The sequence below is a fragment of the Urocitellus parryii genome, chromosome 4 (assembly GCF_045843805.1).
Source record: "Urocitellus parryii isolate mUroPar1 chromosome 4, mUroPar1.hap1, whole genome shotgun sequence".
Taxonomy (NCBI): domain Eukaryota; kingdom Metazoa; phylum Chordata; class Mammalia; order Rodentia; family Sciuridae; genus Urocitellus; species Urocitellus parryii.
This window is the reverse complement of record NC_135534.1, coordinates 175589885-175612879: the sequence shown is the minus strand read 5'-3', so window position 1 is coordinate 175612879 and position 22995 is coordinate 175589885. Positions and strand designations below refer to the sequence as shown.

General features: G+C 35.7%; 1 protein-coding gene across 1 annotated transcript in view; it reads right to left on the bottom strand.

Moving 5' to 3' along the window:
* Positions 1-22995, bottom strand: part of Reck (reversion inducing cysteine rich protein with kazal motifs) — a 78576-nt gene that overhangs the window by 16597 nt on the left and 38984 nt on the right. Inside the window, exons 7-13 of the mRNA XM_026379766.2 lie at positions 21288-21321; positions 18587-18784; positions 16361-16628; positions 10872-11051; positions 4876-5088; positions 3010-3146; positions 426-566 (exon numbers count right to left, since the gene is read on the bottom strand). Of these exons, the coding sequence (XP_026235551.1) occupies positions 426-566; positions 3010-3146; positions 4876-5088; positions 10872-11051; positions 16361-16628; positions 18587-18784; positions 21288-21321 (1171 nt within the window). The remainder of the gene's footprint in view (positions 1-425; positions 567-3009; positions 3147-4875; positions 5089-10871; positions 11052-16360; positions 16629-18586; positions 18785-21287; positions 21322-22995) is intronic.

Below are 22995 nucleotides of genomic sequence, written 5' to 3'. Positions count from 1 at the left end.
ACATCCTATTGAATATGATATTTTTCCACATACTAAGGAAAGAAAAGAAAAAAACATGAACATTTATCAAACATTACAACATGGAAGAGAAAGTACAAAGAGCTAACCCAAACTTCTCTTTTGTAGTCAAGAACCTTACAATTCATTATGAGATGAAGTTTTCAATTGATACTATTAGTTCACAATATAAATGATAACCAAAAGTTTACATGTGTTGTCTCTCTCTCTCTCTCTTTTTTTTTTGCTTATACAGAAAATACATGTTTACTGGGAAAACTAAACATTATAGAAAAACATAACTTAAAAAATAAAATGTCCCTTGTAGCCTTCCAAAGACAACCCCTATAAATACCAGAAAAACCCCAAAGAAACACTAGAGCAATCTATTCATGCTCATCCCACACCCACACCTACCTACCTCTTACCTTGAACACAAGAGTATGGAAGACAGGGATCTCCAGATGGACACCCTTTTCTGTTCACTTCACAGAGCTCATTGGCTGGACAAGGATTTGGGTTACAGGGATGAGTCACTTCTTCTATGATGTTACCTAAAGTACTTGGCCCTAAAAACCAAAACCAAAACCAAAACCAAAACCAAAAACCCCCCAAACAGATCAGTTTAACCAACTTGAAAGAATAACAGAAGTCTGTAAATTATCTGAGTTAATTATGGCTAAAATAAATGAAGAGTTCATGCGCATAAAGCAAGGCTGGATTCTAATAAGCTATTAAAATAGATTTTCTCATCATTTATGAATTTAGCATAAGGATACATATATTCACTTATGTGTTTGTTTATTGGGTACCTACAATATACTACACAAGATTCTGGGCACTAAAGGTATAGTGATGAACAAATAGACAAGTCTCTGACATAGAGTTTATATCTGGTAGATAAAATATACTTTATTTATTTTTGTGGTGCTTGGGATAATGTATGCTAGGCAAGTACTCTACTACAGAGTTACAGCCAGTCAATAAACATATTGTGTAAATAAAAGATAAACTCAGAAAATAATAAGTAGTAAGTAATGTTAGGGCTACAAAGTGATAAGTATATTTTGTAAAAGGTGGCAAAATAGGTGCTCATGTTTATTTGTTTATTTATTTTGGTACTAGGGATTGAACTGAGAGGTGCTTTATCACTAACCTACATTCTCAGTTCTACTTAATGTTTAGTTTGAGATAGGTCTTGCTAAATTGCCTTGACTGGAGATCCTCCTGCTCAGCCTCTTGAGGTGCTTCTGTTTAAGAGGAATAATTTAGTATGTTTTATCATAAATATGAATCCCATACCATGATTATATTAAACTTCTGAAATAATTAGCAAGGAAGAGTCTCATTTAAGATAAACTGTGATATCTGAAATTTAAGAAAAAAGCATTTCTTTAATTTTTCTCCTACTGAAATAGTTCCTACTGGATTGCTGTAATAGTCTAGGATTGTGAATATATTAGATTTGCTTACTTAGCCAGGTGTGGTGGTGCACGCCTGTAATCCCAGTGGCTTTGGAGGCTGAGGCAGGAGGATCGTGAGTTCAAAGCCAGGCTTAGCAAAAACAAGGCACTCAGCAACATAGTGACACCCTGACTCTAAATAAAATATAAAATAGGGCTGGGGATGTGGCTCAGTGGCTGATGCCCCTGAGTTCAATCATCAGTACCAAAAAAAAAAAAAAGAAAGAAAGAAAGAAAAAGAAAAAAGATTTGCTTACTTAATTTTAGATTAGATTCAGACCCAAGACTTATAGTGGTACAAGGGCTCTTGGAGTTCATTTCATCTAGTCCAGCCATTCCATTCTATACATAAGGAATTAGGCTTGAAGAAGTGATCTGCTCAGACCAAGAGAGGCCTACATTCTTGTTTAATGCATTTTTTTCCCCTTGGCTATACTGGTCATAAAGATTAAAGGATATAGTTTGTTGGTCTTAATAAAATGTGACAATTACTGCTAACTACAAATTCAGCATCCATTTATCTCTCCTTTTTACTAACAGATCTCCAATTTTACTTAGGGTAGCAATAGGCCAATAGCTAAAAAGATAATCTTTCCCCATTTTCCATACAACTAGGGGTGGCCAATGAGAAGTTGTTTGCTTTCCCTCTTCTCTGGAACTAGAGTGTAGTGGCTAGGATTCCAATAGCCATGTTGTGATAATAAATTACATGAAAGAACCTTGATGACTGAAGCCAAGTACTACAGTTAGTAGAGAAAGATAAAAGGAGCCTGGATTCCTGATGATGGAGCCACCCAAACAGTCCCAGAATATTGTTTTTGAGTTTTCTTTTACTTCTATCTATTCTGTTATTTGCAGTTGAATTTAATCCTATCTGACATGGGAAAAGAAACCAAGTAGGTGCTTCGCTGTGTTCCAGCCAGCTCACAGCCCTGATGCCCCCTGGTGGCAGCCTAAACAACTCCCTTTTCCTAACTACTGCGTGTGTAGGAGTTCTGTTCTACTGGTTATTCCCTGGCCTCCAACATATCTTCACACTGTTGCCAACAAGCTCAGCTCAGAATTCTTCAATGAGATACCAATTTACTTGGCAGGAGTATTTGGCAGAGAGAAGTTGAAACAGTGAGAGAAGTGCCATTTTCCTATACAAATCTGACTATCATTCTTTATTGTGTGGGTGGCTGGCTGAGGTACACTGATACTCTGATGACAAAAAGCTGAATACTCTCTAGGGGAAATTCTACTTTCTGCACATCACAGTGGAAGGAGATAATAATGATATCAGAGAAGGCTAGCCCCCGATTCACAGCTTAGAATTTCTGATGAATAACAATTCATACTTGCTTAGATTGATATAACATCACTTCTTACAAAACTTAAGATGACAATGCTTTCCTGGGTTAAAAAGGCGAAGCAACTAAGAGTCTGTAATTGAGATAGTATCATTTAAACACATGTTCTCAATATATAAATGCTCATCTAAAATAGCAAGGACAGAGATCAAGAGAGAAGTAGTTGAAATCTAAAAACAAACAAAAACAGTACTTACTGAGGTACGTATCTAAAGGTATACAATTCTCCAGGTCATCTGTAGGTGATAGAAGCTCACAAATACTTTCAGCTGTGTGGTCTTCAGGGAATTTGTTCTGATCTCCACATTTTTTGAGAATCTCCACACAATCAGACCTTGAAAAGAAAAATACATCCAAATTTAGGAATCTGAGGCTCAAAGAAGGGATCTGCTCAAACTCACAGAAGCCTACATTCTAGTTTAATGTGTGGGTTTTTTGTCTTTTTTCTTTTTTGATACACTGGTCACAAAATTTAAGGGATATAGTGTGTTGGCTTGACAGAATGATAATTACTACCAACAAGGAACCTCAAATTGTCTGGTCAAAATTACTTCCTTTTCTAAAATTTTCCAGAAAGTGAGTTTTTATTACTTGACAATGTTTCCAAATTGGTTAGGGGTGAATATACAAAAAAGAGGAATCATGGTGAACTGACAGCTGAATAGTATTCAAAGCATCCCTTACTTTCTCTAATCTAAAATCAAAAGCCTTGCTCAAATGTCAATACTTACACTTATTGTTCCTGCTATCAATGTGGCTTTTCACCATCTTTGAAAGGAAATTAAATTAGGCTTGTCTCATTTGATCTTTGCAAAATCATATATCATTACTGTCAGGACATTATCTTGCTTATTCACTTCCTTTTTCCTTATTTTCCACCTTTTTTCTTTTATTAAAATCTTTTAAATTATCAGCATTGAGGTGTTTGGCTTATAACAGCTACAGAGTCCATTATGTTAAAACTTTCTGAGTTTTGAATAAGGATTTGACTTCTATTAAGTTTTCTGTGCTAAGAGTCTATATATTTCCCATTTGTTGCTTTTTGCTTTTCACCCAATAGCTATACCTCAGTACCTCCCCTTTTCAGGTCATCCTCAAGTCATATCAGAAATAGTTCTAGGGGCTGGGAATGTGGCTCAAGCGGTAGCGCGCTCGCCTGGCATGCGTGCGGCCCGGGTTCGATCCTCAGCACCACATACCAACAAAGATGTTGTGTCCGCCGAGAACTAAGAAATAAATATTAAAAATTCTCTCTCTCTCTCTCCCTCCTCTCTCACTCTCTCTTAAAAAAAAAAAAAAAAAGAAATAGTTCTAGGCTTTGTTTAAGACTGAAATAATCTGAAATGAGTCATCAAGTACCCAGCAGCCAGTTTTTGGGTCACACACCAAAAACTTAGGGACTAAATATTAATTTGGTTTTCAAAAAGCTTTTGGAAAAACTTTTGGAAAAAAATTCTAGCTGATATGGATTACTATGTAGTCAAATACTTTTGGTTTTACCCACCATCATGGTTCCCATCTTTACCTTAGATTTCCTAAGCAAATCATTCAAAAATGTTTCCTGGGAACAGGTCCTAATGACTGTATTCACTAGCTCTTTTACTCATGAAACATTTATGGATACCTATGTGTGTTAGGATTATGCTAATACCTAAAAATAGAAAAGGAGAGCAAAGTCTAGCAGAATATAAGATGAGCATACAAATTAAAATATGAAAATAGAATTGTGCATTGAAAAGGATTTAGTAAATGTTTCTTGAACTAAGTTCTATAAGAAAGTACACTTACAGGCCTACAGGGATTTGTAATAAGGATGAATTACTATCAGCTGGGGAAATCTGGGAAGACTCCACAAGAATGTCTGGTATTTGAGAGGAACCAAGAAGGGCAGGCAGTAGGCAAGTGCAAATGGTGCTGGGAAGGAAACAGTATTTCAAGCAGAGGGAGAAAAAGTGGGAAAGCATTTGACATGCGGGGAGTAATAGGCACAGGGAAGGATGGGAGAGATTGTTATGGAGGGACTGAATCCAAACTGGAGAGTCAGGATAATGAAAGAAACTTACTTGCAAATAATACTTCCCCGAGATTTACTATGACAAGGTTTAATCTGCAGTGAACAAGCTATTGCTTTCCACATTTCTGGCTGGCACTTTTTAATATCAAGAACAGGTATGTTGATAAATGGCATCTTTATGCTTCCTTTCTCCCACAGCTTCATGTCATTCATAGCTCCTTGATCTGATTGAGCATTACAACTCCTGAAAAGTTCTGTTGGCCTAAAAAACGAAACCAAAACCAAAAATTGCCAGAAGGAAATCAAAGGCAATGAGTAAAATCCTGACATACTAACGTATCAGGAAAATCTGACTTTTTTTTTTTTTTTTGCACAGATGAGGATGGAACCCAGGGCCTTTTATATAGTAGGCAAGGGCTCTTCTACTAAGCAACACCCCAGAAAAAAGAAAGCACATAAAACTCAACAAGGGATATCAGCCTGGCATGTATATGAAGATTCAGTGTTGACACCAGTGTTGAGAAAGTGATTGCATGTTTTCTTTTTAACATATTTTCATGAGGCAGTTTTAAAACTTTAAAATGCTCTGGATAGCAGAGACATCCCCAGACCACCTTATTTCTTTCATTTCATAAAACAAAGAGTCCGAGTTTTAAAAATTGAGGTATAATTTAAAAAATAAAACACACACATCTTACAGGTTTGATTTGATTTGACAAATGTGAACAACCACATTGATACATCTACACCAGTAAAAGAATATTTCTATTGTGTTATTAAGTTCTCTCAGGTCACCCCAGAGGCTAGACTTTTCATATTTTTATCACCATAGATTAATTTTGCCAGTTCTAGAATTTCATATAAATGGAATCATACTGCATGTTTTCTTTTGGGTCTGGGGTCTTCGGCCAAATATAATCTTTTTGAGATTGATCCATATTGTTGCATATACCAGTATTTCATTTCTTCTTATTTTTGAATAGTATTTCATTGATAAATATATATCATTTTGCTTTTATCCTAATGGTTTTCAAACTTTGATTGCAAGACCCATTTACCTTCTTAAAATTATTGGGTTCTCAAAAAGCTTTTATGTGGGTTGAAACCATCGGTATTTTATAACATTAGAAATGAAAATGAGATTTAAAAGTGATTATTAATTCAGTTAAGTTATAATAAACCTATTACATGTTAATGTAAGCATTACTTTCATGAGAAATAACTACATTTTCCAAAACTAAACAAAAATCATGAAAATAAGATTATTCTATAGTTTTGTACTCATGTCTGGCTTGATAGAGAATAGCTCAGTTTTCATATCCAATTCTGCATTCAGTCTGTTGCTCATATATCACGTTTCACCCTCTGGAAAATTCTTCTGTTAACTCTTGTGAGAATATAAGAGAAAGAGGCAAATAACAACCAGTGTTGTTATAAAAACACTTTTGATCTTGTGGACTCCCCTGAAGGGGTTTGGAGACCACAGACAATGCTTTGAGACCATCCTATTATCTATTTATAGAAATTAAGGTTAATTCTAGTTTTCATGCCTAGGGATACCACTGTTGAGTCAAGGGTAGATATAACTTCCAAATACCATGCTATTTTCAAAAAGTGGCAATACCATTTTATACACTCATCAGCAATGTATGAGAGACTGTTTTTATTGGGTTTTACTTGTGTTTTCATTTAATTGCTGGACATTTTTTTGTGCTGTCTAGCCCTTTGCTTTAAAAAAAGTGGATTTTAAGAGTTCTTTATATATTATAGATACAAGTCCTTCATCAGTTACATATAGTACAAATATTTTCTTCCAGGTTGTGGTTTACCCTTTCATTTTTTCCCCCTTTTCCTTCCTTCCTCCCTCCTTTCCTCTTACCCTTCCTTCCTTTCTTGTCTGAGGGATGCTTTATCACTGAGCTACATCCCCAATACTGTTTTGTATTTTATTTTGAGACAGGATCTCACTAAATTGCTAAGGCAGACCTTGAACTTGTGATCCTCCTACCTCATCTTCTGGAGTAGCTGGGGTTAAAGGCACGTGCCACTGCACCTGGTCACTTTCATTTTTATAATTGTGTTTTTTGATGAGTAACAGAATTTAATTTAAAATAATATTTTATTGAGGTATAATTTATATATAAATAATGCATAGATTTTGAGGATTTAGTTCAATAATGTTTGAAAACTCATCAAAACCCCAAACAAGAAATAGAATATTTCCATTACACTATGAAGTACCTTTATGCCCTCCTCTGGTCAATTCCCCCTTCCACCAAAGGTGATGATTTTCTGATCTTTATCCCTATAGATTATTTTGATTATTCTTAGACCTCATGTTTATGGAATAATCAAGAATCTATTTTGAGCCAGGTGCACATGCCTGTAATCCCAGAGGCTAAGGAGACTGAAATAGGAGGGTCATAAATTCAATACCAGCCTTAACAACTTAGTGAGATCCTGTTTCAAAATAAAATACAAAGGTGTTGGGGTTGTTGCTCAGTGGTAGAGTGCCCCTGAGTTTTCATTCCCATTAATGCAGGGGAGCCAAAAAAATGAATTTTATTTCTGGCTTCTTTTGCTCAACATAAGTTTCACCCATGCTTTTGGGTGTATTGGTAGTTTGGCTTTTTTCTTGCTGTATACCATTCCACTGTTTGAAACATACAGCATGTTGTTTCTCAATCTTTTGATGTTCTGGATCCCCCTCCCAATTTTGGGCTATTATGAAAAACGCTACTACATAAATCTTTTTGAACACACATTTTCACGTCTCTTGAGTAAATTCTTCAGAATGGAATTGTTGGGTCACAGATTTAACTTTTAGGAAACCGAGAGACAGTTTGCTAAAGTGTTTAACCATACATTTTGCTTCACGTGTTAGCCAATTTTTAAATTGTGGCCACTGTATTGGGTTGAGGAGCATCTCATTTAAGTTTTAATTAACATATTGCTAGGAAGAATAAAATAAACCTTTCATGTACTTAAATGTCCATTTCTTCTTCTTTTTTTGTGGTGCTGGGTATTAAACCCAGGACCTTGCACATGCTAGCCAAACACTCTATTACTGAGCTATACCCCAGTCCTAACAACTCTTATGGCAAAAACTCTATGGTGTTCAAAATGATTTTTTTTAAAAAATGTTTTACTTGTTCTTTTTAGTTATACATGACAGTAGAATCCATTTTGATATAATTATACAAGCATGGAATATATCTTATTCTAATTAGGGCCACATTCTTGTGGATGTATATAATGGTGGGATTCACTGTGGGGTATTCATATATGTACATTGTCAGATTCATTCCACTGTCTTTCCTTTTCCTATGCCCCCTCCCTTGCCTTCATTCCCCTTTGTCTAAACTACTGAATTTCTATTCTTACCTCCCCACCTCCCCCATTGTGGGTTAGCTTCCACATATCAATGAAAATATTTGGCCTTTGGCTTTTTGGGACTGGCTTATTTCACTTACTCTCTGGATCCAAATATCATAAAGTCACAAGATGATGTTTTGAAATATGTATTCATTGTGGAGTCAAGATAATTAACATGTATTACCTCACATGCTTATTTTGTGTGTACAGTAAGAATATTTCAAATCTACCCTCTTAGCAATATTCAAGCATATAATACACTGTTGTCAACTCCAGTCAACCATGTTGTACAACAGATCTCTTGAACTCATTCCTCCTGAGATTCTGTATCCTTTGAGTGCCATCTCCCCAATCTTCCCCTTCCTGTCCCTCTATATTTTGGTAACCACTATCCTATTCTCTGCTTCTGTAAGTTCAATATTTTTAGATTTAACATATTAGCAGGATCATGCAGTGGCTTATTTCACTGAATGCCCCCCAGGTTCATCCATGTTGTGGCAAATGACAGGATTTCCTTCTTTTTAAGGCTTAATAGTATTCCATTGTGTATATAAACTCTATTTTCTTTTTTTAGAAATTTTTTTTAATATTTATTTTTTAGTTTTCGGCAGACACAACATCTTTTGTTTGTATGTGGTGTTGAGGATTGAACCCGGGCCACACGCATGCCAGGTGATCGCGCTACCACTTGAGCCACATCCCCAGCCCATAAACTCTATTTTCCTTACCCATTCATCTATTGATGGATACCTTGGCTGATTTCATACCTTTGTTATTAATAATGCTGCAACAAACATAGGAGTGAAATATATCTTGGGCAGATTGATTCCAGACTTAGGATATAAACCCAATGGAGGAATTGCTAGATTATGTGGTGGTTCTATTCTTTAATTTTTGAGAAACCTCCATGCTGCTTTCCATAAGGGCTATAACTTCCCAATGGGATTGGGAGAAGGTTAAAAACCATTTATTGGGTATTTGGCGAGAGGGAGATAGCATGTTCGGGAGTAGTCTTTTATTGGGGGACTCTGATTCTTAGAAATTTCCATCCAAAAAAGGTCAAAAGGGGCAGAGTTACAAGGACAGGTAAGGTAACTTGATCCCTGGGGATGTAGGAAGACACACCCATGCATGAAAACACATTTGGCAGCATTTTTACGACTCTCAAGATCAGGGCCACTGTCTACAGCCACTTTGATGTGGCCAGATCACTGGAAGTGATCAATAGGGCCTCAACCAATCAGGAGAGGAAAATGCTGGTCATATGATGTGGTGGCCTCCCACAGCTACAGTAATTTATATTTCCATCCACAATATATAGGTCTTGCTATGTTGCCCCAGCTGGCCCCAAACTCCTTGGCTCGAGTGATTCTTTTGCCTCAACCTTCCAAGTAGCTAAGACTACAGGTTAGTGCCACTACACTTGCCTAGGTTTTATTTTGAATTCTATGATCCATCTTGAAATAATTTTTGTGTATGGTGTGACATAGAGGTTAAACTTTTATTTTTTTTATATAGATATTGAATTATTCCACCATCCCTTGTTGTAAAGATATCTCAATTACTTTACTCAAAGTAATGAGTTGAATACTTTTAAAAGAATAGAATGTGTGTTAGATTGAGGTAAATATCATCTGACAAAAAAAAAAATACCTACAACTTCCTTCTGGCCCAACTCTTCCTTTTTGCCCTCTGGGTCTCTGGGCTGCAGCTCACAAAACAGTCACCTTTTCTTTAGAAATGTTCCCTCCTGGGCTGGGGTTGTGACTCAATGGTAGAGCGCTCGCCTAGCATGTGCAAGGGCCTGAGTTCGTTCCCCAGCACCACATAAAAATAAACAAATAAAATAAAGGTACTGTGCCCAATTACAATTAAGAAATACATATTAAAAAAAAAAAAAGAAATGTTCCCCCCTGGGGCTAGGGTTGTAGCTCAGTGGTAGAGCACTTGCCTGGCACATGTGAGGCCCTGGGTTCGATCCTCAGCACCACATAAAATAAATAGATAAATAAAAAAAAGGTACTGAGTCCATCTACAACTAAAAAAATATTAAAAAGAGAGAAAGAAGTGTTCTCTCCCTAGCTTCTCTAATGTGAAGTCCTCCCATTCTGTGCTCTGGAGGCCCTTTTTGTTTTTCTTCACTATTTCTTTAGCCCTGGGGATATGCTCCAAGGTCCAGTTGTTGGCCCTTATTTTTCTTATTATACTGGATATCTCAGAAAGACACCTATTCAAATTGCTTCTATAAAGAAATATTTTTGTATGAAGTGGGAGACTCACTGAGCAGGAAAGTCAACCAGTGTGAAGGCCCTGCAAAGAAAGCAGTCCAAAAGTGGACATATATATGATCCAGTAGTGAAAAATGATTTATTCTGCAATGAATTATTTCCATTGGTGGTATAGCAAAAGGAAGAAGGGTCTAAGAGCAGAAGAAATTCTCTGAATTCCAGAAACTTTAGGTATCTCTAGATTAGAAGGAACTCCCTAAGAGTGCTTCCTTTGCCAGAGGTAACTTAGATGGAACACAGCCTTTAAAAATGAAACCACAAGGAAATAAAGCTTTCTTTTAGCCCAGAAAGAACAAAATCAGAGTAAAGTGGTGTTTCATTTATTCAAAAAGCAAGTGATTAATGATAAAATATTTCCATTCCATGTACAAATTGTTCTTACCTGTTGTTGAAATTAGTACAGTAAGTAAGGTTTCTACAGCCCAGCTGGCAAGGTTCCCGGACATCTGCTAGACAGGTCAACATGGACACTTCCACTGGGTTATATTCACAAAAGCGGTCAAATTCCTGCCAACTCTGTGTATTGCCCCAGCTCATGCTATAAAGTTTAGTGCACAGTTCCCTGAAACAAAAGCACAAGTGCAGACACATAGAGAGAAGCCATATGATTAAATACCTGATTTGAGTAAAACTGGAAATCTGTGAACTATGTACTTTTTTAATAAGACAAAAAGTAAAGAGTTAAATGACTATTTCCTAGGATTTGGAGCCAGAAAAAGTGACCTTTCTTTCCCCACCATCAAAAATAGGCTTTTAAAGTTATCTGTCTCTTCCCTTCTCTTTTTCCTTCTTTTTGGTAGTATTGGGTACTGAAATTAGGGCCTTGCACATGCTTGGAAAACACTCTTATCACTGAGTTATTCCCCAGCCCTTTCTTTTCCTTCAATTTTGAGACAGGGTCTAATTGCCCAGACTGGCCTCAAACTTGTGATCCTCCTGCTTTGGCTTCCCAGGTAGCTGGATCACTGGTGTACACCTGGTTATCTTTTCTCCTTGCCATGGTTGCTAGAAAGCTCACTGCTAAATTTAATGTTCAGTTACAATATTTGTATATCTTTAGTTCTTGGCACAATTATTTCTCCCTATATCTTTCTGATCTCACTTTGATTTTTACTTAAAGCACATGTTTTTCTTCTCCATAAAGGCAATCACAGGAGGCAAACCATGACATAGTCCTCTGACTTCTTTTAAGAAGCTTTATAAATGCAGGGTCTGCTAGTTTTGTCCTGTAAAACTACTCCAAGCCATTTGTGTTCCTGAAGTTATTCCAAAGCCTCTATATATTATTGTAGTTGATATATGACATTCTTATTTTCAGTATTTGATGATTACAAAGCAAATTAAGTATGTGTATATAGCTAAAACTATCTGTACCATTTCCAACATGCTCTTATACATTATATTCATTCCATTATTTTACTCATAAAAGTAATACATGTTCACTAGGCAAAATTTTATTATTTTGAAATATACAAAGTCACAAGTAAAAATTCTCCACTCTTCTCACATTTTATTTGAATCTCAAGATCACCCCTATGAAGAGGGTATCTTTAACTTCGTTTATTTACTCTAGTGTTTACTGAGTGCCTATTTTGTGTGAGTGCTGGTTCAAGACACTGGAAGTGCAGTGATGAATAAGCCAGACAAGGTCCCTAGTCTCAATAAAGCACATATACATTATGAGGATGAGGAAGTTGGAATAAAGTTATATCAGGTGAGGACTGCTCCACTGACTGGCAGACCCACGCCAGAGCCCAGGCCCAGGCCTAGGACCGCCCCAAAGACCTGCACAGGAGCTAAGGCCCAGGCCATGGCCCAGGACTGCCCTGCCAATTTGCAGACCCATGCCAGAGCCAAGCCTGGCCCACCTCCATCTTGGGATACTTCAGCCATTGTGTGCAGATCATATGCCTCTAGAAATTTGTTGGTGTCTTCAAGGTTTTCTATTTTACCAGAATATAAATTTTCAAAATAGTTTCTAATTGTCTTCTGTATTTCAGTAGTGTCTATCATGATATTTCCTTTTTCATCATGAATTTTAGTTTGAGTTTTCTCTTTCCTTTTTATTATATTGGTTAAAGATTTGTCAATCTTATTTATTTTTTTCAAAGAACCAGCTTTTTGTTTTGTCAATTTTAAATTGTTTCTTTTGCTTAATTTTATTGATTTCTGCCCTGATTTTAATTATTTCCTGTCTTCTACTACTTTTGGTGTTAGTTTGTTCTTCTTTTTCTAGGGCTTTGAGCTGTAATGTTGTTTATTTGTTGACTTTTTCTTCTTTTAATGAATGAACTCCATGCAATGAACTTTCCTCTTAACAATGCTTTCGTAGCGTCCCAGAGATTTTGATGTGTTGTATCAGAATTCTCATTTACCTTTAAGAATTTTTTTTTTATCTCCTTCCTGATGTCTTTTGTTGTCCATGCATCATTCAATAGTGTATTGTCTAGTCTCCAGGTATTGGAGTAGCTTCTATTTTTAATTTTATCATTGATTTCTAATTTAATTCCATTATGGTCAGATAGAATGCAGGGTCATATATCTATTTTTTTTGTATTTGCTAAGACTTACTTTGTGGCATAACATATGGTCTATTTTGGACAAGGATCCATGTGCTGCTGAGAAGAAAGTGTATTTTGCTCGTTAATGGATAAAATATTCTATATGTGTCTGTTAAGTTCAAATTATTGATTGTATTACTGAGTTCTATAGTTTCTTTGATTTTGTTTGGAAGATATATCCCAGTGGTGAGAGAAGTATATTTTTTATCTTAGCTTTGTGGTATAAGACCTGGTATTGTGATGCTTCCTGCTTCCCTCTTCTTGCTATGGATTGCTTTGGCTATTCTGGGTCTCTTATTTTTCCAAATGAATTTTATGATTGCTTTTGCTATTTCTATAAGGAATGACGTTGGAATTTTAATTGGAATAGTATTGAATATGTACAGTGCTTTGGGTAGTATGGCCATTTTGACAATATTAAATATGCCCATCTAAAAGCATGGGAGATCTTTCCATCTTCTAAGGTCTTCAATTTCTTAGTGTTCTGTAGTTTTCATTGTAGAGGTCTTTCACCTCTTTTGTTAAGTTGACTCCCAAGAATTTTAGTTTTTCTGAAGCTATTGTGAATAGGGTAGTTTTCCTAATTTCTCTTTTAGAGGATTCATCATTGATGCAGAAATGCATTTGATTTATGGGTATTGGTTTTATATCCTGCTATTTTGCTGAATTCATTTATTAATTCTAGAAGTTTTCTGGTGGAGTTTTTTTTTTTTTTGGATCCTCTAAATATAGAACTATGTTGTCAATAAAAAAAATGATAGTTTGAGTTCTTCTTTTCCTATTCATATCCCTTTAATTTCTTTTATTTGTCTAATTGCTCTGGCTAGGGTTTCAAGGACTATGTTGAATAAAAGTGGTGAAAGAGGGCATCTCTGTCCTGTTCCAGTTTTTAGAGGGAATTCTTTCAATTTTTCTCCATTTAAAATGATGTTGGCCTTGGGTTTAGCATAGATAGCTTTTACAATGTTGAGGTATGTTCCTACTATCCCTAGTTTTTCTAGTGTTTTGAACATGAAAGGGGCTGTATTTTGTCAAATGCTTTCTCTGCAACAATTGATATAATCCTATGATTCTTATATTTACATCTATTGATGTGATGAATTATACTTATTGATTTCCTTATGTTGAACCATTCTTGCATCCCTAGAATGAACCCCACTTGATCATGGTGCACTGTTGTTTAAATGTTTTTTTTTTTTTTTTTTTAAGAGAGAGGGAGAGAGAGAGAGAGAGAGAGAGAGAGAGAGAGAGAGAGAGAGAGAGAGAGAATTTCTTTAATATTTGTTTTTTAGTTCTCGGCGGACACAACATCTTTGTTTGTATGTGGTGCTGAGGATCGAACCCGGGCCGCACGCATGCCAGGCGAGCGCGCCACCACCTGAGCCACATCCCCAGCCCTAAATATGTTTTTGTATGTGATTTGCCAGAATTTTATTGAGAATTTTTGCATCAATGTTCATCAGGGATACCGGTCTAAAATTTTCTTTCCTTAATGTGTCTCTGCCTGGTTTTGGTATCAGGATAATACTAGCTTCACAGAATAAGTTTGGAAGGGTTCCCTCCTTTTTTATTTCTTGGAGTAATTTGAGGAGTATTGGTATTAATTCTTCTTTGTAGGTTTTGTAGAACTCAGCTGTAAATCCATCTGGTCCTGGGCTTTTCTTGGTTGGTGGGCTTTTGATGGCGTCCTCTATTTCCTTGGTTGAAATTGATCTGTTTCAATTATGTATGTCTTCTTGATTCAGTTTGCAGGGGCGGGGCCTCACATATCAAGCTAGGCAAGCACTCTACCACTGAACATCCTCAGCCCTAGTCCTTAACTTTCTTTCTTCCTTTTTAAAATTTTTAGTTATAGATGGACACAATATCTTTGTTTACTTATTGTTTTGTGGTGCTAAGGATTGAATCCAGTGCCTCAGATTGCAAAGCAAGCACTCTGCCACCGAGCCACAACCTCAGCCCTAGTCCTTAATTTTCTATAGTTACCTTGAACAGATTATTAGTATCTCTGAGTTTTCTTTCTCACATGTAAATGAAAATTACACAATTTTTCCCAATTGTTTCATAAAAATCAAATCTGATGGAAGTGAAAGCAGTCAGCAAACTATGAAATCTATTTCAAGATTTGAGAGAGGAAACTGTTTCTTACTAAAGCTCCTCTGGGACTGCATAGCTACCTCAATTTCCAGTAACTCTATGTGAGCATAGTTCTTTTGCAGAGGTTTCTCTTTCTAAGAATTACATAGCATCTCTCTCATCAATATTAACTTTTATATGCAACCAGTTTCCTTAACCTCAGAGCCAACTTTTTTTTTTCCTTTAAATCCTTCCATTAATTTCCTCGAATATTTTTAATATCTTTGGTAAAGTTTGGTAAATTATTTTAGGTACTTTTTTATTTGCTAAAGATCCATAGAAATGGTTAGAAACCATAGAAATGGTTGTTTCTCAAATTAATTTCAGGATATCCTAGAAATGTTGTGGATGCTTTTCACCCAAAATATCTCTGTAAAACAAATTCTAATTCATTTGTGTGTGGGTTGTTGTTGTTGTTGTGTGTGTGTGTGTGTGTGTGTGTTTGTACTGGGGATTGAACTCAGGATAATTTACTACTGAGCTATACTCCCAGCCTTTTCTATTTTTTATTTTGAGACAGGGTCCCAAGAAGTTCCCCAGGCTGACCTCAAACTTGTGATCTTCTTGCCTCAGGCTCCTGAGTAGCTAGGATTTACATGTGTGTGCTATGGTGCCTGCACTATAATCTATGTTCTACCATGACCTTAGTTATCTCCATTCATTCTTGTCTCTAGATTCTTGTCTATCCTATATTTGTATTGTTAATTTTTGTCCCTAAGTGTAATACTGAAATGAATGTCAATGCACTGCTTTCTAACTCTGGATATAAGTGCCAACCAGTTTATTCACCAATATGACCAAATGCTATGGTTAAGTTCAAAGTTTCATAATTTAATAAAGAGATTATCTTTTAAGATGTCAGATCAAAACATCTTCTAAATTGAAAGTTTACTTAATGATTCCTTGAAAGAAAAATTCACATTGCATCATCTTCAAATTCTATTGCCCTGTCAAGGCTAATCCTTCATATCACAAAAGCATGTGATATATGAAACAATGTTTTATATATACCCAATGATCAGTAAATATTTGGTGGATAACAGAATGAAAGATTTTATAGCTTCTAAATGTTCAGCCTAGAAATGCAAAAATATAACATGCATTTGCTAGGCCTAAAATAATTAATTAAAATATTATTTTCTACTATTTTAATAAAAGAAAATAAGATACTGACCTACATGTTGAAGTGTTTGCTTTAGAACAACAATGCAATTTAGCCCCATCCAGGCCTGTAGAGGGAGGAGGGTGTACAGTGACTCCAGGGTGAACTGACTGTGAGCTTTCAAGAAAACACTGCCAAAGAGGATCTTGAGGCAAGGGCTGGGTCTTACAACCCTCAATGAGACCATCAACAATCTCCATTTCTGTTTTCTTAGACATCAGAATTCTCTTGCAGGCATTTTGGCAAGCATGGTCTTCAGCTCTGTCACAGCAATACAAACCTACATTTTCAGAATATAAGTGGTTTAATTAGCTGGTTTTATTGCATTTATTGCTCAAAAGAGAAGAACATGACTATGTAGTAGAAAACCATTACTACTTGATGTCAGTATCTGTATTATACAGGGTCTATTAAATTCTCTTCATTACTTTGCAGTGTAGTAAAAAGTGGACAAGGTGTCTAATCATGAGGTTTCTAGCATCCTAATGAAAATGAAAAGTCATCCTACACTGAAGAAGCCCTTATATAAAAGATATTTTATGTTCTTGGAAAAGATATTGTATATCCCAGTGGATTTGCTTTTAGTAGGGGATGTCTAAGAGGGATTATGTTCTTGACATGAGAGATAACTAATTTTTAATAGCAACAAACACAAACACTGTATTTTATCATATTCTAAGACAGCATAAAGGTTTTATATGTCTGTGAAAATTAGTTAAGTTGTAATTTAAATAATATAGTAGCACACCCTGAAAGCTAACAGTCTGCTTCTGCCTTTAATTTTCTTTCTTTTTGGTGCTAGGGACTAAACCAGTGGTAAACATGTGCTCTCCCACTGAGCTATGTTCCCAGTCCCTGGCCTCTAATTTTCTACAAAGAATCAGAAAATTAAAGAACATTATTAATGAAGCTATGGAATTCAGAAGGGCCTCTCTGAATTACTTTTCTTGGTGTCTTTGACTTTTGAAGAAGCCTGTTTTGTTTGTAGCCTGCTTATCCAGAGTCCTCTGTGTTAACATATATTAGAAATGACTGCCCTTCTACCCTTAAAACTTCTTCCTGCCTTTTTGTTGTTGTTACTGCTTTGTTTTAAAGCTGCAATTTTGTTAGCTCCAGCAGCCCTTCTTGGTAGCCTAAATACTGGGGAATACAGATCTGCCTTTAAAACAAATGGAAGCCAATGGAAGATACTTGTGGCAAATGTTTCATCCTATAATTTTCACCACACAGCCACATCACAGAATGCCAAAATCCTTAGAGTAATTTTTGATTTTGATTGTGGCCAAATAAGGCACATTGCTTTTGAGTTTATAGAAACAATTCTTTCCAATGTCCACATATAAAAAGTCATTGGCATGTGGCTTATAAATAAATCTTCTATCGGTTTGGTTAATCAGTCAGTTCTTTAAAATATGATGACCTCCAGAGGACAAAAATGGATTCTAGGATGTACAAAGCTGAGACCTTGAAAATCCCTATAAGGTGCAGGCTCATTAGGAGGCCCTGATGTAAAAAAAAAAAAAAAAAAAAAAAAAGGCTCTCTTTTGTTTTTATGATCTTTTATTACAAAAATAACCATTGCTCACTGATAAAAAATTCAAATTACAGAAATATATAATATAAAACAATTAGGTATATAACTAAAACTGTATCACACTATACCTTTAGTTATGTAACTTGCTTTTTTTTTGCTTCTATGTAAATGTATTACTTTCTTTTTGTTGTTTGCAAAGTGTTGTGATATATATATATATATATATATATATATATATATATATATATCCTAATTTATTTAATCAATATCCTACTGATAGATTTTTGGGTTATTTCTAATTTTTGTCTACTAATGTGTATATAAGCATATTTACAACATATTTTTGCAAATTTGTGTAAATTTTCTTGCTGGATAAATTCTTAAAGTGGACTTGCTAGATCAAAAAGTAAAATAATCTGAAATTCTAATGGTTAACTTCTCTCCAAAATATTCATATCAAAGAATTCTTCCATCCTCAGACTAAAATTCCCATTTCCTCGTACTCTCTATAGCCCCATCTTTCTTGGCACCTTCTAACTGTGACAGTAACATCCAGTCTGTCAAATCTAAACACCAAAGGAAGTCTGGTGTTTCCCAAGTGACCAAGACTGCAACTACCTACAAGAATGTATCATTCCTTTTTTATAAACTCTTTTACCAAAGGTTGAAATGAAAAAAAAAAAAAAAAAGTCCCTTTTACTTACTATCTGTTGGGTTCCTCATTGGGTAAGACTGGGTATAATTGTTCACACAGTGTATTAATTGTGGACTAATAGAGGCACAATAATTTTCCACTGCTTTGATCTGAGATGGACCAGGAGAAGAGTCTGTTCGAAAAATGGCTTGACAATATTCTCGGCAGTTTGTATGATGACCTGCATAACTGCAACACACCGAGCCCACTATATGGGGGGAAAAAAGAGAAGACAATGAAATGAAACAGCTTTTTGTTAACATTAAATCATCACCATACTGATGGAACAGTATACCTTTCTCAATTTGAGAAATAAAACGATCCACAGGAAACCATAAAACCATAAACTATGTTTATACACTTGAAATCAGTATTATTGTAAGCATAGTTATGGGGACAGTGAAGTGCTCACTGGTGTAAGAAAGTCAATATTCATCAATTTATAGTCTATAATCCAGTGGTTCTCCATAGGAACAGTATGACCCCCTGGAAGAGTATGGAACATGTGGAAGTATTTCTGGTTGTCAGGGACTAGTATTGGCATTTAATGCATGGGCCAGGGCTGTTAAACATCCTGCAATGCACAAGACAGTCTCATATAGCAAATCTGTCTTCTCCAAATGCCAAGAGAACCACTGAAAAAGCCTCATTCCATGTTAGATTTGTGGAGGTTTATAAACAAAGCAAAACAAACATAGCAAAACAAAAATTAAACCCCAAATATCTCACATTTACAAAATAGGACCAGTTATCAGGGGATTAGCAAGGATAGTGGAATGTGATGGACATCATTATCCAAAGTACATGTATGAAGACATGAATTAGGTGTCAACCTACTTTATATACAGAGATATGAAAAATTGTGGTATATATGTTTAATAAGAATTGTAATGCAAAAAAACATGTATAAAGACATGAATTGGCATGGACATACTTTATACAAAGATGAAAAATTGTGCTCTATCTGTGTAATAAGAATTGTAATACATTCTGCTGTCATGTATTTAAAAAAATAAAATCAATAAAAAAGCCAACCCCCCCCCAAAACAAAAACAAAATAGGACCAGTTAAAACTAAGAGGCATCAGAATTATTTAATTAATTTGACAATTAAATAACTATATACCTCAAAACAAAATTCTAAAACTTCTATACAGTTTGAACATCCTCAAGAATATGTCTAAATAGAGGTAATCTTCATAAATGATATGATTTGCCTCAATACTGAAGAGTAAAACTCATCTGAAATAAATATGACTTTGTATTAAAAAATGAAAAAAATCAATAGGCTGCCATTTAAAGTATCTGGGGAGAGGGAGATAAGTGGCTGGGCAGAGGGGCAGATGTGGTAATTATAATGAAGACTAGGAGACCCTTATAGGAGTCTAAGAGGATCTGTGAGAGGCAAAAGGGAGCCAGGGTAGATGTATGTCAGGAAGAGGGTTGGAGAAAGACAGGTAAGAATTCCCAGATAATTATTAGAGATAGATATGGAAGAACCAGAACCAGGTTTTTGGTGAATTTAGGTGACTTCTAGAAATAATGATAATGGTAAAATCATATAAGGATTAATAACAAACTATCTTGGGACAGAACTAAATAAGGATAAGCCTTAGTTTCCTGGACTAGGATCTGTATCTATTGTGCCACCTGTTTTCAATGTGGACTGACTACCAAAGTTACTGTGCCCCCTGCCAAAGAGTTCATTTTCATCACGAATAAAATCCATTTTTATCATATTTTGGGGTGGGGGTGGGGGTGGTGCATATGGTGCTGGGAATCAAATTCAAGGCCTTGTACACTCTATCACTGATCTACCTCCACAGTTCCACAAAGAAAAAATATTTATGGTTTAATTTTATCAATGTGACCTCAGTGAGGATACACTTGAGAGTGGTATGGTGAGGACAGAGGAGACGAGCAGAATAGAACCAGACGTCTACCTTCTCACTTCCTCCTTGGGCTGGCTTCCTTGCCCGTGTGGGAGGATATAGGATTATGTGGTAGAATATGGACAGCTAATGCTTCTTAATGTCCTCCCAAGCTAATCTAAACAACTGTCTGTTCCATAGGTGTCTTTTCCCGTCTCTAAATGCTCTCCTGATTCCCTTCACCTACAGTGCCCTTCTTTTGATCTCCACTATTTACATCTTGTCCACCTTTCAAGGCCCAGCTCAGCTACCAACTCTATGAAGTCACCTCTGAGCCCCTTAAAGGCTACGATCCCTCCTTCCTTTGAAGAGCAACACTTATCAGTGCTCTATCTCATAGCCTACCCTGCCCTAGAGTTCTTTCTGTATGGGTCACATCTTCCACAGATACGGCGGCCCCATACCAAGCAAGTACTCAAAAAAATTCAGCTAAATGAACTGAGAGGCAGCTCTTGGCAAGTGATACATTATATAACGTGTATGTGTATGACCTTTGAAAGTGACCCTCTTATCGTTATTATATTCCTCTAGCACATCTAATGCTACTGTCTGCTTTGTAAATTTGCAATTAGAACATGGGAATTGTTATACTACACGAATGACTTGAACACCACAGAGGAAAAGAGCCTAGCAGAATTCTGCTATGAACATTATTTCAGATGGCTTATTAACAGCCTAAGTTATAATGCCAGGATCTGGGCAAAATTTTTAATGGCTAATCATGTTCAAAACTGTATTTTGCTCTTTGAACTGCTTGTATAATCATTGACAATATACTTACTTTCATTTCTGCTAATGCAACTGAAAAGAGCATTCTGTAAATTAAAGAAAAACAAATAAACAGAAATTAACAATCAGAAAGAATTTCTAATTTTATCCCATCTATGGTTATATAGAAATCAGGATATCAAAATTATTTAATTCCTCTCTAAATTGAAGATTGAAAACATTGAAGCTATGAAATGACCTTCTGGGGAAAAGGGGAAACATCATCTAATACCTACTAGGGATCAAGGTGATCACCCCAAACTATAAGCTGGCTACGTAAACAGCAAACCAAGTTTAGGTAATCTGTATCATTGTGTGACTCTGTGTGTGTGTGTGTATGTGTATGTGTGTGGAGTGGTGGGGTGGCTACAATGCATTAATCTCCATTATTTTTTGTAGGATATAAAACACTTTCCATGAAGTAATCTAATAAAAAACATTTAAAGAAATTTAAAGAAATATATGTTTCACATAACTGCTGCATTTTAGAGATCATCTCCAATGGTTCTCAAACATGGCTGTGCACTGGAATCACCAGGTCTTAAATTACAGAATCAGAACCCAGGGATTGGGAATAGATATCAAAAGTTTAAACAAGGCTTAGAAGATTAAAAAAAATTTTTTTGCAATTGTTCCTGAAGAGAAGGCCTTTATTTGTTTATTTTTATGTGGTGCTAAGGATTGAATCTAATGCCTCACACATGCTAGGCAAGCACTCTGACTGAGCTATAGCCCCAGTCCTTGAAGATAGTTCTTATGCAACCTTCCTGAGACCAGAATTTAAAATCTTCCTACTATTTTTCAGATAAAAGAAATCATTCCTTCAGCAGAGGAAAAAGACCTACCCCAGATCATAAAACAAATCAAAAGCAAAACAGAGACTAGAATTAGAATTTTGAGAGATCTGAGATTGCTGTTCGGACAATGCACACTGTATCAAAGTTACCATAGGGGAAATATAAGAAAATAAGAAGGAAAACAAAAATAAAAAACTCCTTGTCCAAAGCCATTGGGATATTCAGGATTTGTCAGCTATAATTAATATTATTTATAACTGGAAGAGAATGAATTCTTAAAATATATAATATGGGCACAAATAATAAGTAGATGGAAATCAAATGCACCCTTATTGTTGAATTGAGACGATTTTGGCTTTTCAATAGTAGCTAAATCACAAGGCAGGTAAATGATCTAGACTTGAGCTCTAGGACCAACTTTACTATTATTGAAAAGCTAACTTCAGAGAAATATGTATGTGGTAAAGCTTGTACCATATTCATTTTCTCCACCAAATAATATTCCATTGTTGGAATAAGCCATACTTGATTTATTCATTTAAAGTAAATCAAAACAAAACCAACCAACCAACCAAGAAACCCTCCGGGCCTCATAGATAAGGGCTAATAAATACACCCAGTATGAATTCTTTCTGCTAGAGCCCATCAAACAACATAGAGAAGTAGAAGAATAAATATTCTTGGTGTTAATAATGGTCTTATTTATTTCTCTTCGTTAATGTTTCCTTGTTTTAGTTTGACTTTCAGCTACCCATGATAGACAGCCCTCTACTGGGGTTCACTGGCCTCGGAACACTTATAATCTAAGTCAACATTTAAAAGCTACCAACTCTCTAATCTGTTTTGACTGGAATAATACAATTCTAATTGCCCTTCTCTTTCTAATAAGCTGGCTATTCCTTTTGGTTTTGACCTTTTGACTTT